This window comes from Apodemus sylvaticus, chromosome 14 (assembly GCF_947179515.1).
Source record: "Apodemus sylvaticus chromosome 14, mApoSyl1.1, whole genome shotgun sequence".
Taxonomy (NCBI): Eukaryota; Metazoa; Chordata; class Mammalia; order Rodentia; family Muridae; genus Apodemus; species Apodemus sylvaticus.
Window position 1 is genome coordinate 71,920,783 of NC_067485.1, and position 23,602 is coordinate 71,944,384.

At 43.5% G+C, this 23,602-nt stretch overlaps 3 protein-coding genes across 4 annotated transcripts in view; 2 read left to right on the top strand and 1 right to left on the bottom strand.

The window, feature by feature from the left end:
• LOC127665124 (uncharacterized) overlaps window positions 1–23,602 on the top strand; it is a 565,077-nt gene that overhangs the window by 262,484 nt on the left and 278,991 nt on the right. The gene's annotated exons all lie outside the window — the stretch shown is intronic.
• Window positions 1–23,602, top strand: part of LOC127665123 (ankyrin repeat domain-containing protein 26-like) — a 484,272-nt gene that overhangs the window by 200,572 nt on the left and 260,098 nt on the right. The gene's annotated exons all lie outside the window — the stretch shown is intronic.
• The window catches only part of LOC127665122 (ankyrin repeat domain-containing protein 26-like), a 922,395-nt gene continuing 915,757 nt past the window's right edge, over window positions 16,965–23,602 (bottom strand). The window contains exons 26-27 of the mRNA XM_052157533.1: window positions 21,320–21,534; window positions 16,965–17,365 (exon numbers count right to left, since the gene is read on the bottom strand). Of these exons, the coding sequence (XP_052013493.1) occupies window positions 21,363–21,534 (172 nt within the window). The 3' untranslated portion in view covers window positions 16,965–17,365; window positions 21,320–21,362. The remainder of the gene's footprint in view (window positions 17,366–21,319; window positions 21,535–23,602) is intronic.

Genomic DNA, 23,602 nt, shown 5'->3' on the forward strand with positions numbered 1-23,602 from the left:
ATATAGCACATTTTTTGCATCCACTCTTCTGTTGAGGGATACCTGGGTTCTTTCCAGCATCTGGCAATTATAAATAGGGCTGCTATGAACATAGTAGAGCATGTATCCTTATTACATGGTGGGGAATCCTCTGGGTATATGCCCAGGAGTGGTATAGCAGGATCTTCTGGAAGTGAGGTGCCCAGTTTTCAGAGGAACCGCCAGACTGATTTCCAGAGTGGTTGTACCAATTTGCAACCCCACCAGCAGTGGAGGAGTGTTCCTCTTTCTCCACACCCTCTCCAACACCTGCTGTCTCCTGAATTTTTACTCTTAGCCATTCTGACTGGTGTAAGATGAAATCTCAGGGTTGTTTTTATTTGCATTTCCCTAATGACTAATGAAGTTGAGCATTTTTTAAGATGCTTCTCCGCCATCCGAAGTTCTTCAGGTGAGAATTCTTTGTTTAACTCTGTACCCCATTTTTAATAGGGTTTAATAGGTTTAATAGGTTGCTACTGGGTGAGTTCCAGGACACACACACACACACAGTCACATGTACACGGTGAATGGCACTTGAGATTGTCCTCTGTCTTCCACATGCATGCACACAAGCACACATGCATGTGCAACCACACACACACACACACATACACACACACATGAGTAGATAAACACACACAAACATAGAGAGAACAAAACAGATTTTAGCTTTGTTCTTTACTAGCTGTGGGTTTCTTTCCAGCAGTGTGCCACTGAGGCAGAAGCACAAGGTGCAGGGCTATTGTGTTCATACCAGAAGCAATACGCATATATTGCTTCGCTAATGGGGCATTTCAATCTTAGTGACTGCTATAATGATGTTAGCTTTTCTATCACCACCTAGAGTTGGGGGGGGGGGCAGTGCTTACACAGCAGTCCTGAACCTTGTCGTGTGTGATGTCTGGAGGGCAGTGATGTAATCCTTTTGTACTCGGCTCCTTATATGTATGGGAAGGGGGCAGATCTGAATCCACTTGCCAGATCAGTTGCTTAACTGTCATTCAGTTTGACAAAGAGCTTGTCCTTTAAAGATCTTTTGTTGTAACTGTATGAAGAAAATATGTAAAAAATATATTTATGAATGAAAGGGAGTAACCATGGACCTAAGGCACGGAACATTCTATTCTCCTATGTGTCCCCAGATAATCCATACTCTCCTTTCACAGATACAGTGTGCATGCCATCTAGAATGTTCGAAAATGAAACATGCTGCTCAAGCACAGGAGTGTGGAGCGATTTTTATACCACCCTCTGAGCAGTGGCGGCTCGAGTTCTGGCATACTGTATGTTAAGTCCAATGACTAAAGGTCTATTTTGTTCTCCCGATAGGGCCACTGAGGTTTCACAATTACTGCACTGTTTCAAGCATTGTATTTATACAATATAATTTTTAAACTATGAAAGGGCAATGTGCTGGCTGGTTTGATGACAACCTGATACAAGTCAGAGTCATCTGGGAAGAGGGACTCTCAGTTGAGAAAAAGGTTACTATAAGATTTGCCTATCTACAGGAAAGTCTACAGTTCATTTCCTTGATTAATGATTGATGTGGAGGGGTCCAGTTCATTGGAGATGTTGCCACCCCTGGGCAGGTGGTTCTGGATGGTATAAGAAAGCAGGCTGAGCAAGCCACAAGGAGCCAGTCAGTAAACAGTGTTCCTCCATGGCCTCTGCTTCACTTCCTGCCTCCAGATTCCTGATTTGAGGTCCTGTTCTGACTTCCCTCAGCGACAGAGTGTGTAACCTGAGCGTTGTAATGAACCCAGAGATAGCCATTAGTGCAAGTGACACAATTCCTGAGCAGTGACTTGTCATTTGTTTGGACGGATGGGAACTTGGAGGACTAGAATCAGGAAGCGGGTAAGAAGGGCATCTGGGGAGGAGGATGAATGGATGGCTCAGAATGGTCACTGATTGTCCCGGCATCTGTGTCTCACATGAGTGATGACCACTGGGAGGGTTCTTAGTAATTAGATGGACAAACCCTTCCTATATAGTTTCTTTACCCAGTCACCCCCGGCTTGCTCGTAAGCCCGTGAACAGAGTGGCCGTGTGAAAGTGAGACAGGCTTTTCACTGGTTCAGCACTTCATTAAGGCTGGCCTGGTGAACTCTTGCTGAGAGCTTATGGTCAAAAAGACTAATACTAACCCCATAACCCCAAAACCCCACAACCCCATAACCCCATAATCCCATAACCCCATAACCCCATAACCCCACATCATTCTCCAGGAGACCAGTCGGCCTCTTGGTTATTTATACTAACCTTGTTCCATCTTAGAAGGGACAGAGATTAGGTACATTCTGGGCATGAATATGCTCCCCCTGTTTGTGTTCGTGTCAGCAGCACCAGCAATGGCTGTAACTTTAATTTGCAGCAGCAGCAGTGGCAGGGCCTAGCAGCATCAGCCAGGCCTCAGCAGAATTGGGCACGAGTCAGCGGGAGGAATTCAGACCGACAGGGACACCAGGAGAAGTTCTTTGCTGTGTTTCTCTCAGTGAAGCCGGGACTTGAGACCAAGAAGCATCGCAGACCTAGCTCCACAAGCAAGCCCCTCTCACAGGCCATTGAGTCCTATTTATACTCCCTCCAAACATCATGTGTCCCCCCCATGGGTCATGCCTAAGTCGCATGAGTCCGACTTAGCAAAACCCCATGTGAGTCTGTCTCAGCTGACCTCACTCTGCCAATCCCCCCAGTCCTTGGAAGTAGTAAGAAGCCACAGCACACCACCAGAAGACTTCTGCTGCGTTTCTCTCTATGGAGTCCCAACAAATGCAGCTCAACTACTAAATGTAAGGAGGACCAATACATGCGTGTCATTAGCGAAGAATCCTTCATCACGTGTCCTTTCACGTGTTTGCTTTAGCAGAACATCCTTTCACCTGTGTCTGCTTCAGGGAAATGTTCCTTGATGTGTCTGCTTTAGCAAAACATCCTTTTCACTTTTTTCAGGAAATCACTCCTTCAGGTGTTTGCCCCAGCAAGACACCATCCGACACAACTGACTTTCCAAAGACCCCTGAAGCTTCCACATAAAATGGCCTCCCAAAACACCCTGTCTGTCATCATGGCATTTCCCAGAGCACCACTTCTGTTCAGTGTGTCCCATTGCTCCCTTCACAGCAATGGGCTCGCCGCCACAAAATCAACTGGTCTTACCTTGTGTGCCATCACCTGGAAACACCCAGGAAACTGTCAACTGTTGACAGTCAAGGCCCTGAAGTGGTGGGTGTCACCCATGCCTCACAGCTTCAATTGATGGGTCTTGGAATCAATGGGCAGAATGGCTTGCCTCACTATAAAACCCAATAATTATGATTTGGAATAATTTTCATATGGAATTATATAGAATTTTCATTTCTTTCTAACTATCTTGAGTTCTGCTGATTATTTTGATGATCCTATTTTCCAAAGATTGAAGATCACTAGGGAACACACCAGCAGCCCCACCAGAAACAGAAACCCAATGGGGACCACTCTCCACCAGATTTTACAGAGAAGAAAAACATAACTGACCGGCCAGAGAATCCATGAGGACAGTCTCTGGGCTGAGCGGCAGGAAAAGATGTTTTGAATAATATTGGAAGGGCTTTGATTCTGTCAACTTTCTAGGAGAGGAGAGAAAATAGCCAGGGCTATGGCTGTTTATTTATTGACTTGTCTAAACAGAAGGGAAAGCCAAGGCTTGAAAGGTAGTGGAGGCAGACAAAACTTGTCCAGCCAGGCCCCAAGGCGCTTGAAGATGAGATTTAAAAGAACAACCTTTATATTATCTTGTCTGCATAAGTTATAATGTATGACTGAGATATAAGGGGGCTTCAGGACTGAATAGTGTAAACACCAGGTCAGTTTCACAGTCACTAAATCCTTCCTGGGTGTGCTGGTTTGAATAGGCATGGCCTGCACAGACTCATGTCTTTGAATAGTTGGCCCACAGGGAGGTTTGGCCTTCTTGCAGTAGATGTGGCCTTGTTGGAGGAAGCGTGTCACTGCGGAGTAGGCTTTGAGGTCTCTGCTCAAGCTCTGCCCAGGGTGGTATACAGTTCTGCTGCCTTCTGATCAGGATGTAGAACTCTCAGCTCCTTCTCTGGTGCCCTGTCTGCTTGCTGCTGCCATGCTTCTCACTGTGATGATAATGGGTTAAACCTCTGAAACTGAAGCCAGCACCAATTCGATGTTTTCCTTTATATAAAGAGTTGCCATGGTTATGGTGTCTTTTCAAAGTGATAAAACCCAAACAAAGACACTGGGGTTGGTACTAAGTTCTTACTAACTCTACTAGTATTTCTGAGTAGCTGTGTCCAAGACACATGAAAAAGGTGACTTACAGGAAGAATTATTTGTTTTGGTTCAGGGTTTCAGAGATTGCCATCTACAATCCGTGCTGTGGTCAGTTCTGGGCCTATGTGGGGCAGACCATCCTAGTGATAGGCGATATGTTGGAAGGAAGACTTTATCTCATGGTTCACAGGAAACAGAGAGAGGGATACAGGAATGGGCCTGTGATGAAGTGCATCCCCAAGGGATGTGCTCCAGGATCCTGCTTTCTGCAGTGATGTCCTCCCTCCTAAGTTTCTATAAGCTTCCCCATGGCACTGCCAGCTGGGGTTCAAGTGGTCAACAAGCAAGCCTGTGGGGGACTTCATATCCAAACCACAGGAGGCACCATAAACTTGACATAGACGCTAAGTGAAGGACCACCTTGTGCCTTTAAATCACCTTCTGTTTTTGTCTTTAAGTGTCTTGAAGTATTCACTTTAAGTGAGTGTACCTCAGGAGACTTTCTTTGCATGATTTGACTCCTGGCCCAGTTTTTAGCTCTTGGGTATTTGCTAAGTCATTTAACCTCCATGTGCCTAAATGTTCAGAATGGCTAAGATTAAAAACTCAGGAGACAGCAGGTGTTGGTGAGGATGTGGAGAAAGAGGAACACTCCTCCACTGCTGCTGGGGTTGCAAGTTGGTACAACTATTCTGGAAATCAGTCTGGCGGTTCCTCAGAAACCTGGGCACGTCACTTCTGGAAGATCCTGCTATACCACTCCTGGGCATATACCCAGAGGATTCCCCAGCATGTAATAAGGATATATGCACCACTATGTTCATAGCAGCGCTATTTATAATAGCCAGAAGCTGGAAAGAACCCAGGTGTCCCTCAACAGAAGAACGGATGCAAAAAATGTGGTATAACTACACAATGGAGTACTATTCAGCCATTAGAAACAATGAATTCATGAAATTCTTAGGCAAATGGATGGAGCTGGAGAACATCATACTAAGTGAGGTAACCCAGTCTCAAAAGATCAATCATGGTATGCACTCACTAATAAGTGGATATTAGCCTGGAAAACTGGAATACCCAAAACATAATCCACACATCAAATGAGGTACAAGAAGAACAGAGGAGTGGCCCCTTGTTCTGGAAAGACTCAGTGTAGCAGTATAGGGCAAAACCAAAACAGGGAAGTGGGAATGGGTGGGTGGGAGAACAGGGGGAGGGAAGGGGATTTATATGACTTTTGGGAAGTGGGGGGCCAGAAAAGGAAAAATCATTTGAAATGTAAATAAAAATATATCGAATAAAAAATTCTACCAAAAAATTAAAAATCATATTATGGATAACTTTAGAGTTGACTATTTGAAAAGAAAGTAGGATTTTTAGTAGTAAATAAGAAAAACACATATCAACAGTAGTAGGAAAAAAGCAGTGTAGATTTTTAGACCATTTACTGGAGGGAACATTTACATGCATGTCTTCATGGATAGCTGCTAATAAGTTTGTTTATCCAAGAGACACACATTTTCAACAATGGTCCAAATAAATCCAATAAAGGTCTAATACTTTAAGAATTTCTGTATTTACAGCAAAATTGGTACTTTTGTGGAATTAAAGTATAAAACAGTGGTACCATGGGGCAAATAGTAACATTTAAGTAACACTGTTGCTATTTTTACCACGATGGAAGAAAAAGCCATTTCAATTTAAGAATTTTAAAAATAGCAAATTAAAAATTAATAATGACTCCAGGTCTAGGGAGGTAGCTCATCCAGTGAAGTGCTTGCCATGCAAATGTGTGGACCTGAGATTGGAACCCACATCAAGCCAGTGATCCCAATGGTCCAATGGTGAGATGGGCTGTGGAGACAGGAGAATCTCTGGGCACTCATGGGCCGGCTAGCCTGGTACACACAGTGGCAAATGGCAAAGAGTTCCTGTCTTAAACAAGGTTGGAGCTGGGGACCAACATCCGGAAGACCGGCATCTGAAGCTGTCCTCTGACCTCTGCATGTGCATCACGGCACTTGTGTGCCCATGATCACACACTCAAATGTGCAGGACAGCACATATGCTTGCACACACACACACACACACACACACACACACACACACACACACACTATACATAAAATCATGTACATGCAGATTTTTAAAAACGAGGACAACATTAGCAGTATCTATTTTGGTATGTTGTTTGTCAATGGAGTTAAAATAAAATATGCACAGCCCATCCAACAGTACTTGGCTCATACTTGGTGGCTGTTAATACTGCAACTTGACAATGCTTTCTCTGAGTCTGTGTGCCAGGAATATAAATGATGTCACACTCCCTGTCTTTCTTAAGCAAACCTACAGATCACCTGCTGAACAACCGTTGTGTCTACACTGTCTCCTCCTCCCCACTCCCCACTCATAGAGCAAAACTCTCTCCTGGCCCTCAGTGCAACTGTATTTGTAAAGAAGCCTTTATGGGGGTAACTAAGGCTAGACTAGTTGATAAAGATGGGGCTCTAATCCACTGGGCTGGTAAGAGAAAGACAGAGGAGCACAGAGGAAAGGTCACCTCTGGCTGCAAAGATACAAAATGGCAGTTTACACACACTTCAGGGGTAAAGGTCTTCAGAGACGCCAGTCTTGGCATCTGGATACTGAGCTTTTAGTCTTCAGAACTGGGAAAATAAATCTCTGCCCTGTAAGCCTCCAGCCAGTAGTATTTCATTATGACAGTGGAGCAGGTTCATACAGTAACCCTGCGAAGGCTCATAGCTTAAATGTCCAGTGAGAGACAATGGGGCTGTGCTGATAAGTGGCCTCCGATGTTGGCCGAACGTCACTACTCATTGTGTGGAAGTCTGGTATTTCCCATGGCAAGTAATGGCAGAGAGCCATCTGTCACCCATATCCTTGGCACTGATGTCCCCTGGATTTATTTTGCCTACAACTAAGATTTTCCTATATAATTTAGGCCTCACTGAGCTAAGTGGTACACACTTGAAATTTTTGTCCTAAAGCATTAGAGGGCCACATAGCAAGACCAAATCCCTGCCCACCTCACACCACCATAAAGATAGAAATTGATCAAGGTTGCAGGCTGAATGCTTGACACGTGGAAATACAAGGCCTGAGAAGGGCCTCTGTCTTACACTTCTTCCTGCTTCAGGGCTTCGATGAACATTGGGAAAGTAAAGCCTGATTGGCCCAGGGACAACAGTCTAAACTCATGTGACCCTCATGATATCTGAAGCTCTCCAAATCTGACAACTGCATGCTCCTGCCTGAGTCCCTTTTATTGTCTAAAAATGCCCCATGCCCTCCCTTGGGTTTCTTTCACGTCCATCTTCCTTCTAAGCCTCTTCTGCATGGTTTGGGGTTTGTAAGAGCTGCCGGTCAACACCTGCAGCCATCCCAAGTGGTCACAAAAAGAACCATCCAACCAGAGTTCCAGGACACCCTGGAAGACATGGGGGCCTGAGGTGAGGCCTTCCCACTCCCTTCCACGTCTGTATAGTCTCCTCACATCGCCCTTGGACCTCTCTTCTCTCCAGGTCCTGGAACCATAGATATGTACATATACCTATATGAATCATGATAATGATATGTGGATAACACCCATAACATAAATATATGATCAATACATTTACAAACAGGTAACCTTCCTTCCTCTTTCTTCCTTCTTTTCTTTCTTTCCTTCCTTCCTTCCTTTCCTTCCTCCCTCCCTCCCTCCCTCCCTCCCTCCCTCCCTCCCTCCCTCCCTCCCTCCCTCCCTCCCTCCTTTCTTTCTTTCTTTCTTTCTTTCTTTCTTTCTTTCTTTCTTTCTTTCTTTCTTTCTTTCTTTCTTTCTTTCTTTCTTTCTTTCTTTCTTTCTACAGTTTCTTTAGTCCATGCTTGACTCAGATTCCCTAGGAAGCCTCCCTATGTAGGTAAGAACAGCCCTGAACTTTGATCCTCCTGCCTCCATCTCCCAAGTACGGCGTGTTTGCCACTTTGCCCATCTGATGAGGTGCTGGGAACCAAACTCAGGACATGATGCACGCCCAGCAAGCCCAGTGGTTACAAAGTTACACCCTTGGCCCTCTTGTCATTGACTCTCATTACACCAAGAATAGTAAAGGCATTGGAGACTGGGAACTTTTGAGGGTTTTGGACTCTTCCATTTTACCCAGTAACTAGTGAAAGGCTTTGTTAAATTTAAGGATGAAGTTGCTTCCCAGGTGTAGTACTTTCTGAATTTGGGGCTGTATAAAGCAGTTACTCTTTAATAAATAAATAAATAATAAATAATAAATAAATAAATCCATGAACAACAACTTTTCAAATCTTTATGGGGACTATTTTTTAACATCATTATTACAGAAAACTCAGTGTGTGTGTGTGTGTGTGTGTGTGTACATGATAGAGAGATGAGAGGGAGAGGGGAGGAGGAGAGGGGAGGAGGGGAAGATGAGGAGAAGAGGGGAGGATGAAGTGGAGGGTGAGGAGAGGAAAGAAGAAAGGAGGAGAGGAGGAACAGACAAGAAAGGAAGAGGGGATGAGGAGATGAGAGGGAGAAGGGAGTAGAGGGAGGGAGAGAGGAAAATATTATTTTACGCGAAGTTCTGGGAAGACAAACTCGGATTTGATTTCTATGTGCTTTGATTCTAAATCACTTTCATAGAAAACTTAGTCTGCAGAGCACTCCACGGTGCAAACTGAGAGCAATAGTTGCAGAACACCTGCATAGGGAACAACTCTTTACTCTTGACAAGCTCTGAGCTAGCAAATAAATGACACCCTACAAACTAATTGGGTCTGGTGGTCAAGCCCTAGTATGCACACCTCATCTAGTCACACTGGAGTCCCAGGGCACAGGGATTGGCCCCTTCCTCCCGGGAGCCCTGCTAGGACCTTTGCCGGGTTGCCTGACTCCCCGCCCCTGCCGCGGTCCACGCCCCAGTACCCGCCCGTCCCTTCGCGTCCTCTCGACCCTTTTTAAGCGTGGCGGGGAGAAGGCCAGGGCATGGTGATCCCGGTCATACTGCTAGCCGCGCACCCAGCTCTCCGGAGCGCGTGCAGCCGAGCGCCCCGGCCGTGGTTCCCCGGTAGGAGCTGCGGGCTTCCCGGCTCCCCGCTGCCCCCGGCACCCGGGCATGCCTTGCGCCCGGGCTAGAGCTTAGCCGCCGGCAAGCCGCTCCCGCTGCTGCTTGCTGCACTCTACCTCGCCGCCTCCCAGGCGCCCGCGCGAGCCTGCCAGCTGCAGTCGGAGTGGAGACCCCTGAGCGAAGGCTGCCGCGCCGAGCTGGCCGAGACCATCGTGTATGCCAAGGTGCTGGCGCTGCACCCCGAGGTGCCCGGCCTCTACAACTACCTGCCGTGGCAGTACCAAGCTGGAGAGGGAGGGCTCTTCTACTCCGCGGAGGTGGAGATGCTGTGTGACCAGGCGTGGGGCAGTATGCTGGAGGTGCCCGCCGGCTCCAGGCTCAACTTTACCGGTCTGGGCTACTTCTCCTGCCACTCCCACACGGTGGTCCAGGACTACTCCTATTTCTTCTTTGTAAGGTGAGCCTGCCCCCCTCTGCGGGCTACCTGTAGCAAGTCAGAAGCGCCTCAGGGAGCCCGCTCCTCCCACCCCCACCCCCCAAAAAACTAAACAAGACTTAGTAGGCTGTTCATTCTCTCTTTGCTGTCTTCTACGAAGATCCTGACCATCCTTGGCTAAAGATGTTTAAGATACATATATGCTTTTGGAGTAATACGCACAGACTGGGATTAAAGGCAAAAATATCGAGGTGCTTTTTTTGTTTATTGAGACCGGGTTTTTCTGTTTTCCCCGGGTTATCTTCCTGCCTCAGTCCCCCGAGTGCTGGGATCAAACGCTCATGCTATCAAAGTGCTTTCCAAACACCCATTTGACGTTTTGAGAACGATAACCTTTGCCATCAGTTGGTGGGATTCTGTCTGGCTTCTGGAAGTTCTGTCTGAACTTCTCAAGTGTAAGTTTCCAGCCAGTTCCCTCAGAGGCCGCTCTCACGCTCCTCCCCTCCACCAATTCCCATCTGGATAAAAGCGAGAAGCAAATCATGATAGAAGCTCGCGAAGCTCCTGGGGAAGCCCTGTTGGTTAAGGTACACCAATGTTCTCCTTTCCTACCCACTGGATGCCAGAAAGCAGCTCCCTGCCCGGCACCGCCCCCAGCCCCGCCCCCCTCTCCCCAGGTCTCAATCTTGACCAGCTGCCCTGTAATTCAAATTAGCAGAGCTTTACTGAGAGCCCGCTGGTGGGAAAGGTAAAGACCCCAGCACCACAATGCTTGGAAGAGTGCAGAAGGGCATCAGGCAGGTGGTGGATCCTATGTAGACACCTCCAATCTTGTGACAGCAAATCCCCCCAAATTCAGTTCATTTATATCGACTACTGAATTCAACCTAAATCGCAATTCAACCTAAATCGCAGGTGGAAAACAGCAGCTGGAACCCCCAAGCTTTGTGGGTTGTTTCTAATTCAAATTAAGATGGATCTAGAACAGCAGAGAGAGAGAGAGAGAGAGAGAGAGAGAGAGAGAGAGAGAGAGAGAGAGGCCAAGGTAATAGCCTCAGTCTTACTAATTGTACCAAGGTTCTCCGGAAAGATTCTGACCACTGGCTGCAGATTCAGTTTTGAAGTCTCTGAGAGAGAAAGTGGTGATCTCCGCAGCAGGGGATCTGTAAACTCAAGGCCACATGTGCTTTCCATATTGAAGACAGGCTAAGTTTAGAATGTGTGTTCTGCTTTGCGTTGGCAGTTGTGAACTACGTACCAGATTAGGTTGATTTCTTAAATTTTTTTTCTGTAATTGTCTGGAAAGTATAGTTTCTAAATAAAGTCAGCCAGCACTGCAAGCGTGCCTTGTCTTGATACAAAGAAATCCAAGCCGGCCTTTTGTTTGTATTTAGGGGAAACACTGAAAGCCCAGCTATAAAACAACTGGACGCGGCTTTATTTTCCACTGGATGAAAGCTCTGGAAGGAGCAGGCACTGTTGGACTTTTGCTCATTATTGTATTTTTTTAAATCACAACATGGTCCAGTGACTGCGCGGTGGTCAGCCAATGTTTTCATCTCTTGCGGTGATCTGTTGGCAGAAAGTTACACAAGGCTGTGATGGACCGTCTTTTCATAGGGCTGTCTTGCCCTGAAGTAGGCTAACAGCTGCACACCAGGCCTTCCTCCTCTGGTCCAGCCTTCCTCTCCCCTCTTGCTCACTCCCAGTGACTGAGAGAAAGCAGAGAGGGTTATTTTGGCTCATTCTCTGGCTGTGTGGCCCTGTGCACTGGGGCAGATGACTGAGGCAGTGCTCTGCAGAAGAGCTTCATCCCTTGGCCAACAGGAAGCAGACAGGAATATAGGCGGGGTCACAGCAGGATATAGCCCCAGAGGCATCCCCGCACCCCCCAGTGATTTATTTCCTCCAGGTAGATCCACTCTCCAGAAACTTCCCACCCCAATTGGGTACCAAGGTTGAAACAGAGAGGAAGAGGAACATCTCCAATTCAAACTGGAACCCTTAGGCTAGATTTCTCATCTCTTTTTCCTTTCTATTTCTAATAAACACTTTACACTTGGGCGTGTGAAAACATTCATTAATATTTGCACCACATTCACTGTGTGCCAAGTTCTTTGTTATCCTTGTGCCTGTTGGATGTGTGTGCTAGGTGTGTATGTGGTGCATGCACTGGAGTACATGTGGCATCTTTTTCTGTCTCTATCCACTTTATTTCCCTGAGATAGGGCTTCTCATCGACCTGGAAACTTGCCGTTTAGGCTAGGCTGGGCTGGCAGGTTCTCAAGATCTGCCCGTCTCTGTTACCCAGTGTTTGTGTTACTGGCATGCCCAGTCACAACAGGCTTTTTATGGGGGTGCTATGGATTTGACCTTGGGTCCTCACACTTGAGCAGGAAGTGCTCTTACCCACTGAGTCACCTTTACAGTTTTCCATTGTGATCCCCATGATAACACCAAGAGAGTATATTCTATTACAGTCCTGTTGTAGCAGACAGGAAGACAATGGTGCTTAAAGAAGAAGCTGGCTTCGCATCACAAGTAGCAATGTAGCAGTGAGGCTTAAATCCAGGTCACATTACAACTTCTGTCTGCTCACCAGGAAGCAACGGACATTATAAGACATGGGAGACAGACCCACAGGAATGCCAACACCTGAGACCTTGTGCCTTGTCTAGATTCCATTCTTTAGAAACCCTTAAGCTAGACTCAAGCAAAGAAGAAAGCAATGAGAAGTGTTAATGGTAGAAGTCCCTTCCTGAGAACCATGCCAGACTTCATGGTGACATTAGCAAGACAGTTTCTGTCCTTTGTAAACCAGACTGCATCTGGCCCATCTCCATTCGCCTCACCTATGTCTCTGCTTTGACCATTTCCCCTTAGGATGGATGAAAATTACAATCTCTTGCCGCACGGAGTCAATTTCCAAGATGCCATCTTTCCAGACACACAGGAGAACAGAAGGATGTTTTCCAGCCTTTTCCAGTTTGCTAACTGTTCCCAAGGGCAGCAGCTGACAACTTTCTCGAGTGACTGGGAGATCCAGGAAGACAACAGGGTAAGAACTGGCTGCACAGTCTGTGACTTGGCAGAACAATAAGTCCTATTGTTTATGACAACTAAGTCATGGTTGAAGGCATCAAGAATGCTCTTCTAAATGATGTATCCTCCTGTCTCTCTCTCAGCATGACAAAGAGCAAATGCAGTGCAAACATTATTACATGTTCAAGTGTAAAGTGCCTGTTAGAAATAGGAAGAAGTCAGAAGAGACAAGAGTTATATCTTATGTGTTCCAGTTTGAATTTGAGATGTTCACCTTCCTCTCTGTCACAGTCTTGGTGCCCAGCTAGGGTGGGGGGCTGTGGATGTTTCAGAAGATCCACCTACCTGGAGCAGATAAATCACTTGGGCTATGCCTTTGGGACTGGATCCTGCTCTGGCTAGTTCCTGGATTCCTTTTTTTGCTTCCTGTTTGCCATGAGCCATTGCTACTCCTAGGCTTTGGATGCCCAAGGGTTAGTGCTTGGTAAGGTGTCTTCACAATGTAGGAGCGAGATTAGAGGAGGGCACGCATGTCTCAGGTTCCCCTGATTCAAAAGGGAGACCAAAACCAAAGCCATATTGAACTCATTAGATTAAAATATGTAAATCTCTTGGCCTAGTGCTTAAGAGTGTTCAGTGTCTGTAAGCCATTATGACTGTCCTTGTGACTGACCGTCTAAGGCAGTGGTTCTCAACCTGTGAGTTTTGAATCCTTTGGGGGGGTTCTAATGACCCTTTCACAGGGGCTGTGCATCAGATATATATCAGATATTTACATTATGAGTCATAACGGTAGCAAAACTGCCATTATGAAATAGCCACAAAATAATTTTATGGTTGAGGGGTCACCACAACATGAGGAACTGTATTAAAGGGTCAGGGCATTACGGACCTTGAGAACTACTCATTTAAGGAATTTTCTTGGAAGAAAAGGAAATGAAATAAAAGGGTTCTCAGAGCTAACATTCTGTGCTTTAAAAAACTTTTTTTTTTATTTTAGATTTGGTTTGTGTGTGTGAGTATTTTGCCTGGATGTATGTATGGGTACCGTATGTGTGCCCAGTTCCTGGGGAGGGTAGAAGAGGGTGTTTGATCCCTTGGAACTGGAACTTTTGGATGGTTGTGAGCCACCACGTAAATCCTGGAAATCAAACCCACGTCCTCTGGAAGAGCAGAAAGTGCTCTCAGCTGCTGGGTCTCCTCTCTGGGCGGTGTTCCATGATTTTAAGCGTGATGCTCTCTTTAAAGCTTACCGGGTAGCCCAAGAGGCTGGAGTCAGAGTTAAGATTACAGTTGAGTATGGAATAGAAAGGGATCTCCTAATCTGAGCCAAATGCCAGCAAGGGGGAACTTTTAGGGACCATTGGCCCTGATGAGATACAGTCAAAACAGGCCTGTGGGCTGCTGGCCTGTCACCCCCTGTCTTCTGTGCAAAGTAGATTTGAAGTTAAATAGCCCGAATATGAAGAAGGTCTGATGTGGCTATCAAATCCAACAGTGGCCCTAATTTATGGCATAAAGAATCACCTTGGATGTATCTGGTGGCCCCATTCTTTCTTCCCATGCGCGGAAGGGTTGAGAGCCACACTGTCTTATCTGGTGGCTTGGCCTAGGGAAGTGCCTTGTTCCTGTAAGCTTCATCAGGGATCCTTGGCCCCCAGAACCATTCTCTTACTCTCACAGAAAAGCTGTGTCCGTCATGGGCAAGGTTGTCCAGAACAAAGAAGCTACTCATTTGCCTTTTCACACACTGCGAGGTTCCTGCCCTAGAGCCACCCTATTGACAGCAGTCTAGGGTCTCCTCGCTTTTCTTCCATGCTTTCTGAGAGTTTCCTTGGGTTTGCCAACCTGTGTTTTGTTGCAGCATGGTCCTGGGAACCTGCTTTGTTTTCTCCCCTCCCCCACAGCATGTGTGAGCATAGGTGTGTGCTGGTGCACTTGCCTGTGTGATGGAGATACATGGAGGCTAGAAGACTTCTGGCTTTGGTCTTCAGGCCCAATATTAGTTACTTTTTGTTGCTGTGCTGAAACACTGTGACTGGGGCGACTTATAAAAGACAGTGTTTAATTAAGCTTACAGTTCAAGAGGGTCAGAGTTCCTAATGGGCAAGGCAAGGGCGTGGTGGCAGGAAGAGCAGAGAGGCTTCTTGATCCTGAAGCAGGAGACTGAGAGAACTGGACAGGGTGCCAGGCTTTTGAAACCTCAAAGGCCACCCCTACCGGATACACTTTCTCCAACCAAACCATAGCTCTCAATCCTTCTTAGACAGTTCCATCAGCTGCAAACCAAGTATTCAAACCCCATGAGCCTGTGGGGGCCACGCTCATTGAAGCCACGCACTCTGCCCTTTAGTATTTCGAGACAAGGATCTTTTCTTGATGTGGAACTCACCTAGCAGACCAGGCTGGCTGGCCATCAAGGCTCAGGTGTCCCTGCCACCTCTGCCTTTGCTGTGCTGGAATTAGAGGGGTGTGTCATAATGCCTAGATTTTTTGTGTGGGTTCTGGGGAATAAGATCCAGGTCTTTATGCATTCATAAACACTTTACCAGCTGAGCCTTCTCTAGTCTTGGTTTCCTGTGTTTGTGTGTGTGTGTGTGTGTGTGTGTGTGTGTGTACTCTTCCACATCTTGCTTTGTCCTCTGCATTAGTCACTTGAGGCAGTATCTTTTATTGAACCTGGAACTAGACTGGCAATCATCAAGTCTAAAGTATCTTCCTATCTCTACCCCCATTCCCCCAAGCACTGAAGGAAAGGCAACTTTGGATCCATATCATGGGAGGCCACCAAGGGCTGACACTACCATGCTCTGATGTGTTTACAGAAAAGAGGCAGGTGCAGCTGCCCTCTGAGAGGCCCAATCAGCAGCTGACTGACACAGAAGCAGATACTTACACCCAACAATTGGACTGATGTTGGGAACACCAATGGTTTAATTAGGGAAGGATTGAAGAAGCTGGAAGGGTCTTTATGAAGATCACCATTCTCAACTAATCCAGACCCCAAGGAGCTACCAGAGCCTGAGCCACCAACCAGGAGCACAGAAAAGCTCGTCCAAGGCCCCTGGAACATATGTAGCAGGGGTCTGCCTGGTCTAACATCAGTGGGAGATGATGTGCTGAAACCTTGATGGACTTGAAGCCCCAGGAAAAGGTGAGGCCTGGTGGGGGAACCACCCTCTCTGAGGCAAGAGGGAGGAGGAATGGAATGAAGCATAAGAGGAGGACTGAGTGGGGAAAATTACTAGAATGCAAATAAATAAAATTACATAGATTAAATAATCGCAACTCCTTTAGTAATGTCGTTATGAATTTCCATAAATACCTTCACTAACAGATTGTATATTTAAATTTTCCCACAGGTTGTTTTATTCTAATACATGAGGGTAGTGCCAAGAGATCTGCAATCTAAGAGGTGCTTGGTGATGGGGATGGTGATGCAATGATACTGTCATGTTGTGAGTCTCACTCAGCTCAGGCTTTGTTCAGATCAGAATACTACTGCTGTGTGTATGGGGAAAGCCAGTGGGGATTAGGGATGCATAAGAATGAAGTATGACACACACACATATGAAAATGCTACAATGAAATCCATTTGGAGTAACCTAAAAAACTTAAAAATAAAGACTTCCCTTTCCATAGATTTGTATGATCTTGCAGAACTTGCCTAGAACAGCGACCCATAGTGTAGTTGTTTGACTTTTGCCTTTTTCCTTCTTTTTGGTAAATTCATATTTAGCCAGCCACTGTCACATTGCTCATTTGGGTGGCCCAGACGGGCCATCATTAAGGGAGCAATTGTCAGGGAAAATACAAAAGACCATAATTCTACAGCTGAGATAAACTCAATCTCTTATTTGTTTTCAAACTTCTGTTTTTGGTGATTTGTTCCTAGAAAACAAACTTAAAGACATAGCAACATATGTAGGAGACCTCAGTGTCTAAGAATACCAGTTACAAAAAGGTACCTGTGACAGAACAAAAGGGCATATGGGGTGGAACAGAGGAACTTTGAGCCCTTCTGATCTACAAATAAAAAATACTTCTCTAGTCCCAGATTCCTCCACTATCTCCCAGACTTCTCATTAAGAATCCAATCTCAAGGATCTATCTCTCTCTGCAAGGTAACTGGAGGTCTTCCTTTTCCTCCCCTTGCAAACTCTCTCTGCTGTGAGACAAGTATTGGGTGTGGCTACACTTGTGAACCCATGTCTTCCTGATTTGCTTGTCCCCAACCCTGTGCTGAATTGAGTGAGGTAAGCTGTAGATAGGATACCTGGAGACAATATCATCCTCTCACCTCCACACAACATTCTGAATTAGTCAACAAAGTTCCTTGTCTAACATGAAGAAGAGTGCTGGAGAGATGAGTCACCAGTTAGGAGCACTCACTCTTCTTCCAGAGGTCCTGAGTTCAGTTGCCAGAAACCAGGGACTAGCTCACCACCACCTGAAATGGAGATCTGATGCTCTCTTCTGATATGTCTGAAAACTGTGATGTGTACACCTATACATTAAATAAATAAATAAATAAATAAATCTTTTAAAAAATAAAATTAAATGAAGACAAATGAAAATAAGCTGGCTAGGGTGATAGAGTTCACAGAGTAGCCATGGGAATACAGAGAACCAAGAATACAGAACTGATGATTTGCACCACTGCCCCACACAGTCTGACAAGATCCCTATATAAAATGACAACACAAGCACGTTTTTGGATCATGTGTGTACATCATTTTTGGAAGAAAAGATGACTCACAACAGAATGTATAAATCCCAAAGATGTCTGCCTAAATCTATGTACATATTTGCAACAGCAAAACTATGACGTTTAAGGTGTTAGACCCACTCTCACTATACTAACTCAAAAAGAGAAATTCCAAGTGTCTTAGTGTAATGTGTCCAATCAGAATAAAAAGTATCCTGATTTTTTCCAATTAAAATTGAGGCATTGTGTGACTGAGACACTCAAGTATTAGTTCCAGATGAGAAAAATATATGAAAGACTTTGTGAGAGACATAAGAAAATAAGTAAAATATGTCCATGAACTTCATAAAGTTTTATCTAATATTTTTCATGCTAAAGCATGCAGTCTCTCTGGTTATCATGACATCTAGCTCAAAGTGCTCTACTATTAGCCTAAGCCATAGATGGCTGGAGACAGGAATGTCTCACCAACAGCTTATCTAACATATGCTCCATGATGATTGACTATGTGGTTTATATATGAGATAAAAGAAAGCAAAGCAAGCAGGTATGAGGCACTGGCCTGAGGCAACAAACAGTCCCATGCAAGTGTGCCCTTAGGGCCCAAGAACTAGAATAGTAATTAGACTTAGAATTCAGAATAGACAGGTGCTCCACTGGCAATGCACCTGGCCAGCTGTTGGTTCATAAGTAAATTAAATCAACATTTTGTTCAAAGTCAGTATTACCTTATGAAACAACTTATAGTTTTCTGGATATTGTGTGTTTGACATATTTGAACGAAATATTTAGAGTAATAGTTGACAGACTGAACAGATATTTGAAAAGCACAGAATTAAAGAAATTATTTTAATTTAAAAAATGCTTGGTGTATAACAACAATCCCAAATCCCAAAGCATGATCAGAAGGCTGATACTGAAAGACAGTGGATTTGAGGATACACTGAACAAGGTCCTTGGTCAAAAGCAAACAAATGCATCAAGGTAGACATGAATGTTTTGCAAGGATGTGAGTCACTGCAGTTGTGGGGGACCTATGAGGTCCTGAGTCTGGTTATAGCCTCAAGCACAAAAGGGTACTTGTTGATTGTCACAGCAATTTAAGTTATGCCTATTTGAAGTACTACTTGATCAAAACATGAAGTGAGCCAATTTTACATTAGATGTAACTGTAGAACATTTTTAAGACTTGATCTCAGAGAAGGAAGGGTAACTCAGGAGTGGAGCTTGTTTAAATTTTGCAGGAATCCACATATTTCGTTGCAGAACAAAAGGGAAAAAACTGTAGTTATTAAAAAGAATTTTACATGCTAAATATAAATATAACTTACAATATTAGCCATAAAACTCACAAACTTGCTAAGGATAATTTTATTATTTATCTACAAACTCTAAAAATAACAAATACAGTATAGGCTTAGCTACATAGAGTTGAGTATGTAAACCAGAATTTGAAATTTGCAAGTGAACATGAATGTCAAAGCCAATCATCACAGCACAGACACTAAGAGATAGGAATTTATCCTCTATGACAGTAATCAAAGCCATGAGTTTTCATGTTTTAGAGAAAGGTCATTTAATAAAGGTGAAAAGGAAATCTGGACATAGAGCTCTAAACTTTGATAAAAATTTCTCCTTAGATTTAGACAAAATTCAAAGAGACATTGACCATAAAAACATTCAAAGAGACACACTAAGGGCCAGAGATAATAAACTCAGTACTGGTTCCAGGTATACCATATCTTATCAGACCTTTGCATCATTTGCTATAAATTTAGACAGCTAGATGCTGTACGTTACTATAATATTTGCATTGCTAGCTGAAATAGCCACATCTACAGAATTTTAGGACCTGTGTTATTGCGTTCTTGCTTAACCATAAGATTTTGATGAACAACAGCTCAGTATCTTATGTAGGCCATGCAGCAGAGGTCACATTATGGAGTTCTGTCTTGCACATGGACAGAAGGACATTTACAATCTTCCTTATGAAGTCCAGCATGATCTAACTAATCCAAGAAAACTGCAAGTGCCACAGACCTCCTTTGTCCTTGAAAATATTAAGAGAATTATCCCGTCAAAATAGCTTGGATCCCATCTTTGCTTATTTCAGAATTCATCATGATCCTGTAAAAGGATACATTACCCCAATTTTGCAGTAATAACTGATGAGAATTGCCTGTATTATGACATATTTAACAATTTCACATTCATTCAAGGTTTGTTTGAAGTGGACCAACTTTTATGGCTTGGAAATACTTACACCATTGCCCTGCCTTCAAAAACATGAAAAAGTTCTGATGAAAACTCAGCTAGTTCTCTTTTTTAAAGTACACAATAATGTAAGTAATACATTTAAAGATCCAATTTCAGTGTAATGCTGTCCTAGACACCTTTAGATTTCCCCCTCTGTGTGTTTTACATTTTATACATAAAGCCAATAAAAATATGAAGCAAAGGGCTTCTCTCTACACAAATATAACCTGCTGTTCCATGTTTCTTCAGAGTTTGTTTGAGGCTAGCCTGGTCTACAGAGTGAGCTCCAGAACAGCCAGGGCTGCACAGAGAAATCCTGCCCCAAAAAACCAAACAAAGCAAAAAAAGAGGTTGTTGAAATGAACATTTTAATAGTAGCGATACACACTGAAAATAAAACTGCAACAGATTTACAATTCTTGTAATTGCACTGTTTTATTTCTGTACGTAATTCCACCATCTCAACAATTATATGTATCAACATGAATATTATCTCTATTCACTGTGTCTTTGCAATTAAACTATGACAGAACATACTTACTGGGTGCTCCTAAAAGCCGTGATAGTTTTAGGGAAATTTCAAATAAGAAAATTTTCAAATAAATGGGATGAAGAGAAATTAATATTATTAGTGGATAATATGAAAAGTTTCTGCTACTTTCCAGAAAGACTTTTTCAGTTAAAATATTTTCTGAGTTACATTTTGGAACCCTTTTACTAAAGGATAATTAAGCAAGATTACTGATATATATGCTTTCTTATATATAAAAATATTTAAAACGCTTAACAATGGAGGAGTTTTGTGTGTTTCTTGTGATTTTTCCTGGATGTTAAGGTCTTGGGGTGATGTATTGTTGGTTTATCGTTTTGCTTTGTTTAAATTTGGTATGTTTGTTCATTTGTTGGACCATTTGTTTTCTAAAGAGAGAAAATATGGATTTGCCTATGTCAGAGGAGGGGAGGAATTCTTAAAATCAACTATGCACATGCGGTTAAGAGTTTAACTTTCAATCTTTAAGTGAAAATGGTGGATATGACCCCAAAAATTGTTTATAAAACCACTAAATACTTAAGTCCCAGATAAAACAGTGTCACCTGAAAGGTAAAAATGGATATAAATAGGAATACACCTTAAGTTGTCTTGATGTGCATGCCACACCTCCTCTGTTATAGCCAGAGGACAACACTAAAGAGGTTCACTCCTCATACTACATGGGGTCCAGGGAATGAACATTGTGGTCAAATGGTGACAAGAACCTCTACCCACTGTGTCTTGTCAACAAACATTCAGGTTTTGTTGGAAATATCATTCAAGTTCCAATTGGAAAGAAATTTAAAATATTCCAAATATGTTCTATTTACTGACTCAGGTTAACAAAGGAGCATATCTGAAAAATGAGAATTTTGTGTCAGCTATACACTTCAGTGGTTCATCAGACTTAAAATACAATACTATCAGAAACCTGAAACACTTAGAGAGACAAAAGCATAGCTAACCTTATTAAGCTATCCCACCAAGCTCTCCTTCTTGAATGTGGACTTAAATCGTGGCCCCTGTGCTGTTGAACCCAAAGATATTCTGAAGACTGCTGTCACTGGTTCCCTCTGAGACAGATCTGTGGTGAGTGTGGATGTGTGACAGCCTGTTCATCCTTCTCTCAGAAGCAAGCCTGGACTTGGTGTTCTGTAACTCCACAATACTGCTGTAAATACTGCAGAGGAAAACATTTCATGTCACATACTTTTCCTAAATGACTCCCAAAATTGTATTTTGACAATTGCTATAAGAAGAAATGTGATTTCTGTTTAAACATTCTTTTACAAGTCAAAATATTTCAGAGAATGACTACTATAACAATTGAAAGTTTAAATTACTATAATTACTTCAGACAATTCAAAGGTGATTTGTTTTTCCCAGGAGGCATATACTTTTATTATATATTGGCATAATATTGAATGATTAATTTTAGTGTTCATAGATGTACAGAAAATTTTAGAAAACGTAACATGAATATTCCATTTATCATTTTTTTTTTTGTTGTTTTTCGAGACAGGGTTTCTCTGCATAGCCCTGGATGTCCTGGAACTCACTCTGTAGACCAGGCTGGCCTCAAACTCAGAAATCTACCTGCCTCTGCCTCCTAGAGTGCTGGGATTAAGGGAGTGTGTCACCACCACCTGGCGATTATTCTATTTATAATTTAAGTGTATAACAATGATATATGATACATAATTTTATTTTTTCATTAAAAAGCATTACAATCTGATCATAATTTTCACCTCTGTCAAATTCTCCAAGGTTTTACCCTCTCCCTACAAACCCAACTCCATGCCTTTTCTTTGTATTTCTTTGTGACCAGCAAGAAGCAAAAGAGACTAAGAAGCTACACACACATATTCACAAAATCAGAAATCAAAAAATACAGGCGAGCCGGGCAGTGGTGGCGCACGCCTATAATCCCAGCACTTGGGAGGCAGAGGCAGGCGGATTTCTGAGTTCGAGGCCAGCCTGGTCTACAGAGTGAGTTCCAGGACAGCCAGGACTACACAGAGAAACCTTGACTCAAAACGCCCACCCCCCCTAAAAAAAATACAGGCGAAAATCAATAAGACAAAAAATGTCTAAACAGCCTGAGCAGCCTCATATTCCAGCTGGACCTCCAGTCTCCTCCCTGTCTGCCCAACTTCTTCTATTGAGCCTGAAACACACAGGTAAGCTTCCAGTCCCCAACCCATCTTCCCTGCTTTCTGAGTCCTCTGGAGCAAGCCCACATGCTCTGAGCAGCCGGATGTCCCAGGGGAACCTCCATTCTCCCCCTATTCTCTCTTTCAACCTTCAATAGGTCTGCAGCTACTTAACCACAGAGACCTTCAGATCTATTACCACACAATCTAAGGATATCGATCAGAGGCCTGCCCTAGGAGGACCATTGTATTTAAGACCCCCTCCACGCCTACTATAAAAGATACATCAAAGGACCAAAGTCATACAGATGGAAACACGTCCTAAAAAGAACATAATTTAAAAAGTCAGGCCAATATGACACCTTCGGAGCACAGATAAACTTCTAGAGCAAGCCCAGGATATCTTATTACAACTGAAGCACAAGAAAATGGCCTTTCATTCAATCTTATAGAAATGATACAGGACGTTAAAGAGGAAATTAATAAATCCTGTGAAGAAATACAGGACATAAGCCCAACAGGTAGAGGTCTTTAAAGTGGAAACAAATAAATCCTTTAAAAATATACAGAGTAATACAAATAAACAGGTGAAAGAAGTAAATAAAACCATGAAAGACCAGGAAGTCGAAATAGGAGCAATAAAGAAAACACAAACTGGTGGAATCCTGGAGTTGGAAAACCTGGGGAAGAGAATAGGAACAATGGATGCAAGCATAACTAAAAGAATAGAGGAGATGGAAGAAAGAATCTCAGGCATAGAAGCTACAATACAAGAAATAAATCCGTCAAAAATGGTAAATCTAAAAATTTCCTGACAAAAAAACATCCTGGAAATCTGTGATATCATTAAATGACCTAACTTAAGAATAATTGGAATAGAAGAAGAAGAAGAGTCTCACCTCCAAGGCCCTGAAAATATTCTGAACAAAATAACAAAACACTTTCTCAATCTAAACAAGGAGAAACAACTTATAAAGCAAAACTATAGAACACCAAATAGACTGGACCAGAAATGAAAATCCTACCAACACAGAATAATCAAAACAGAAAATCTATTGAAAAAAAATACTAAATTCCTCAAGGTAAAGAGGTCAA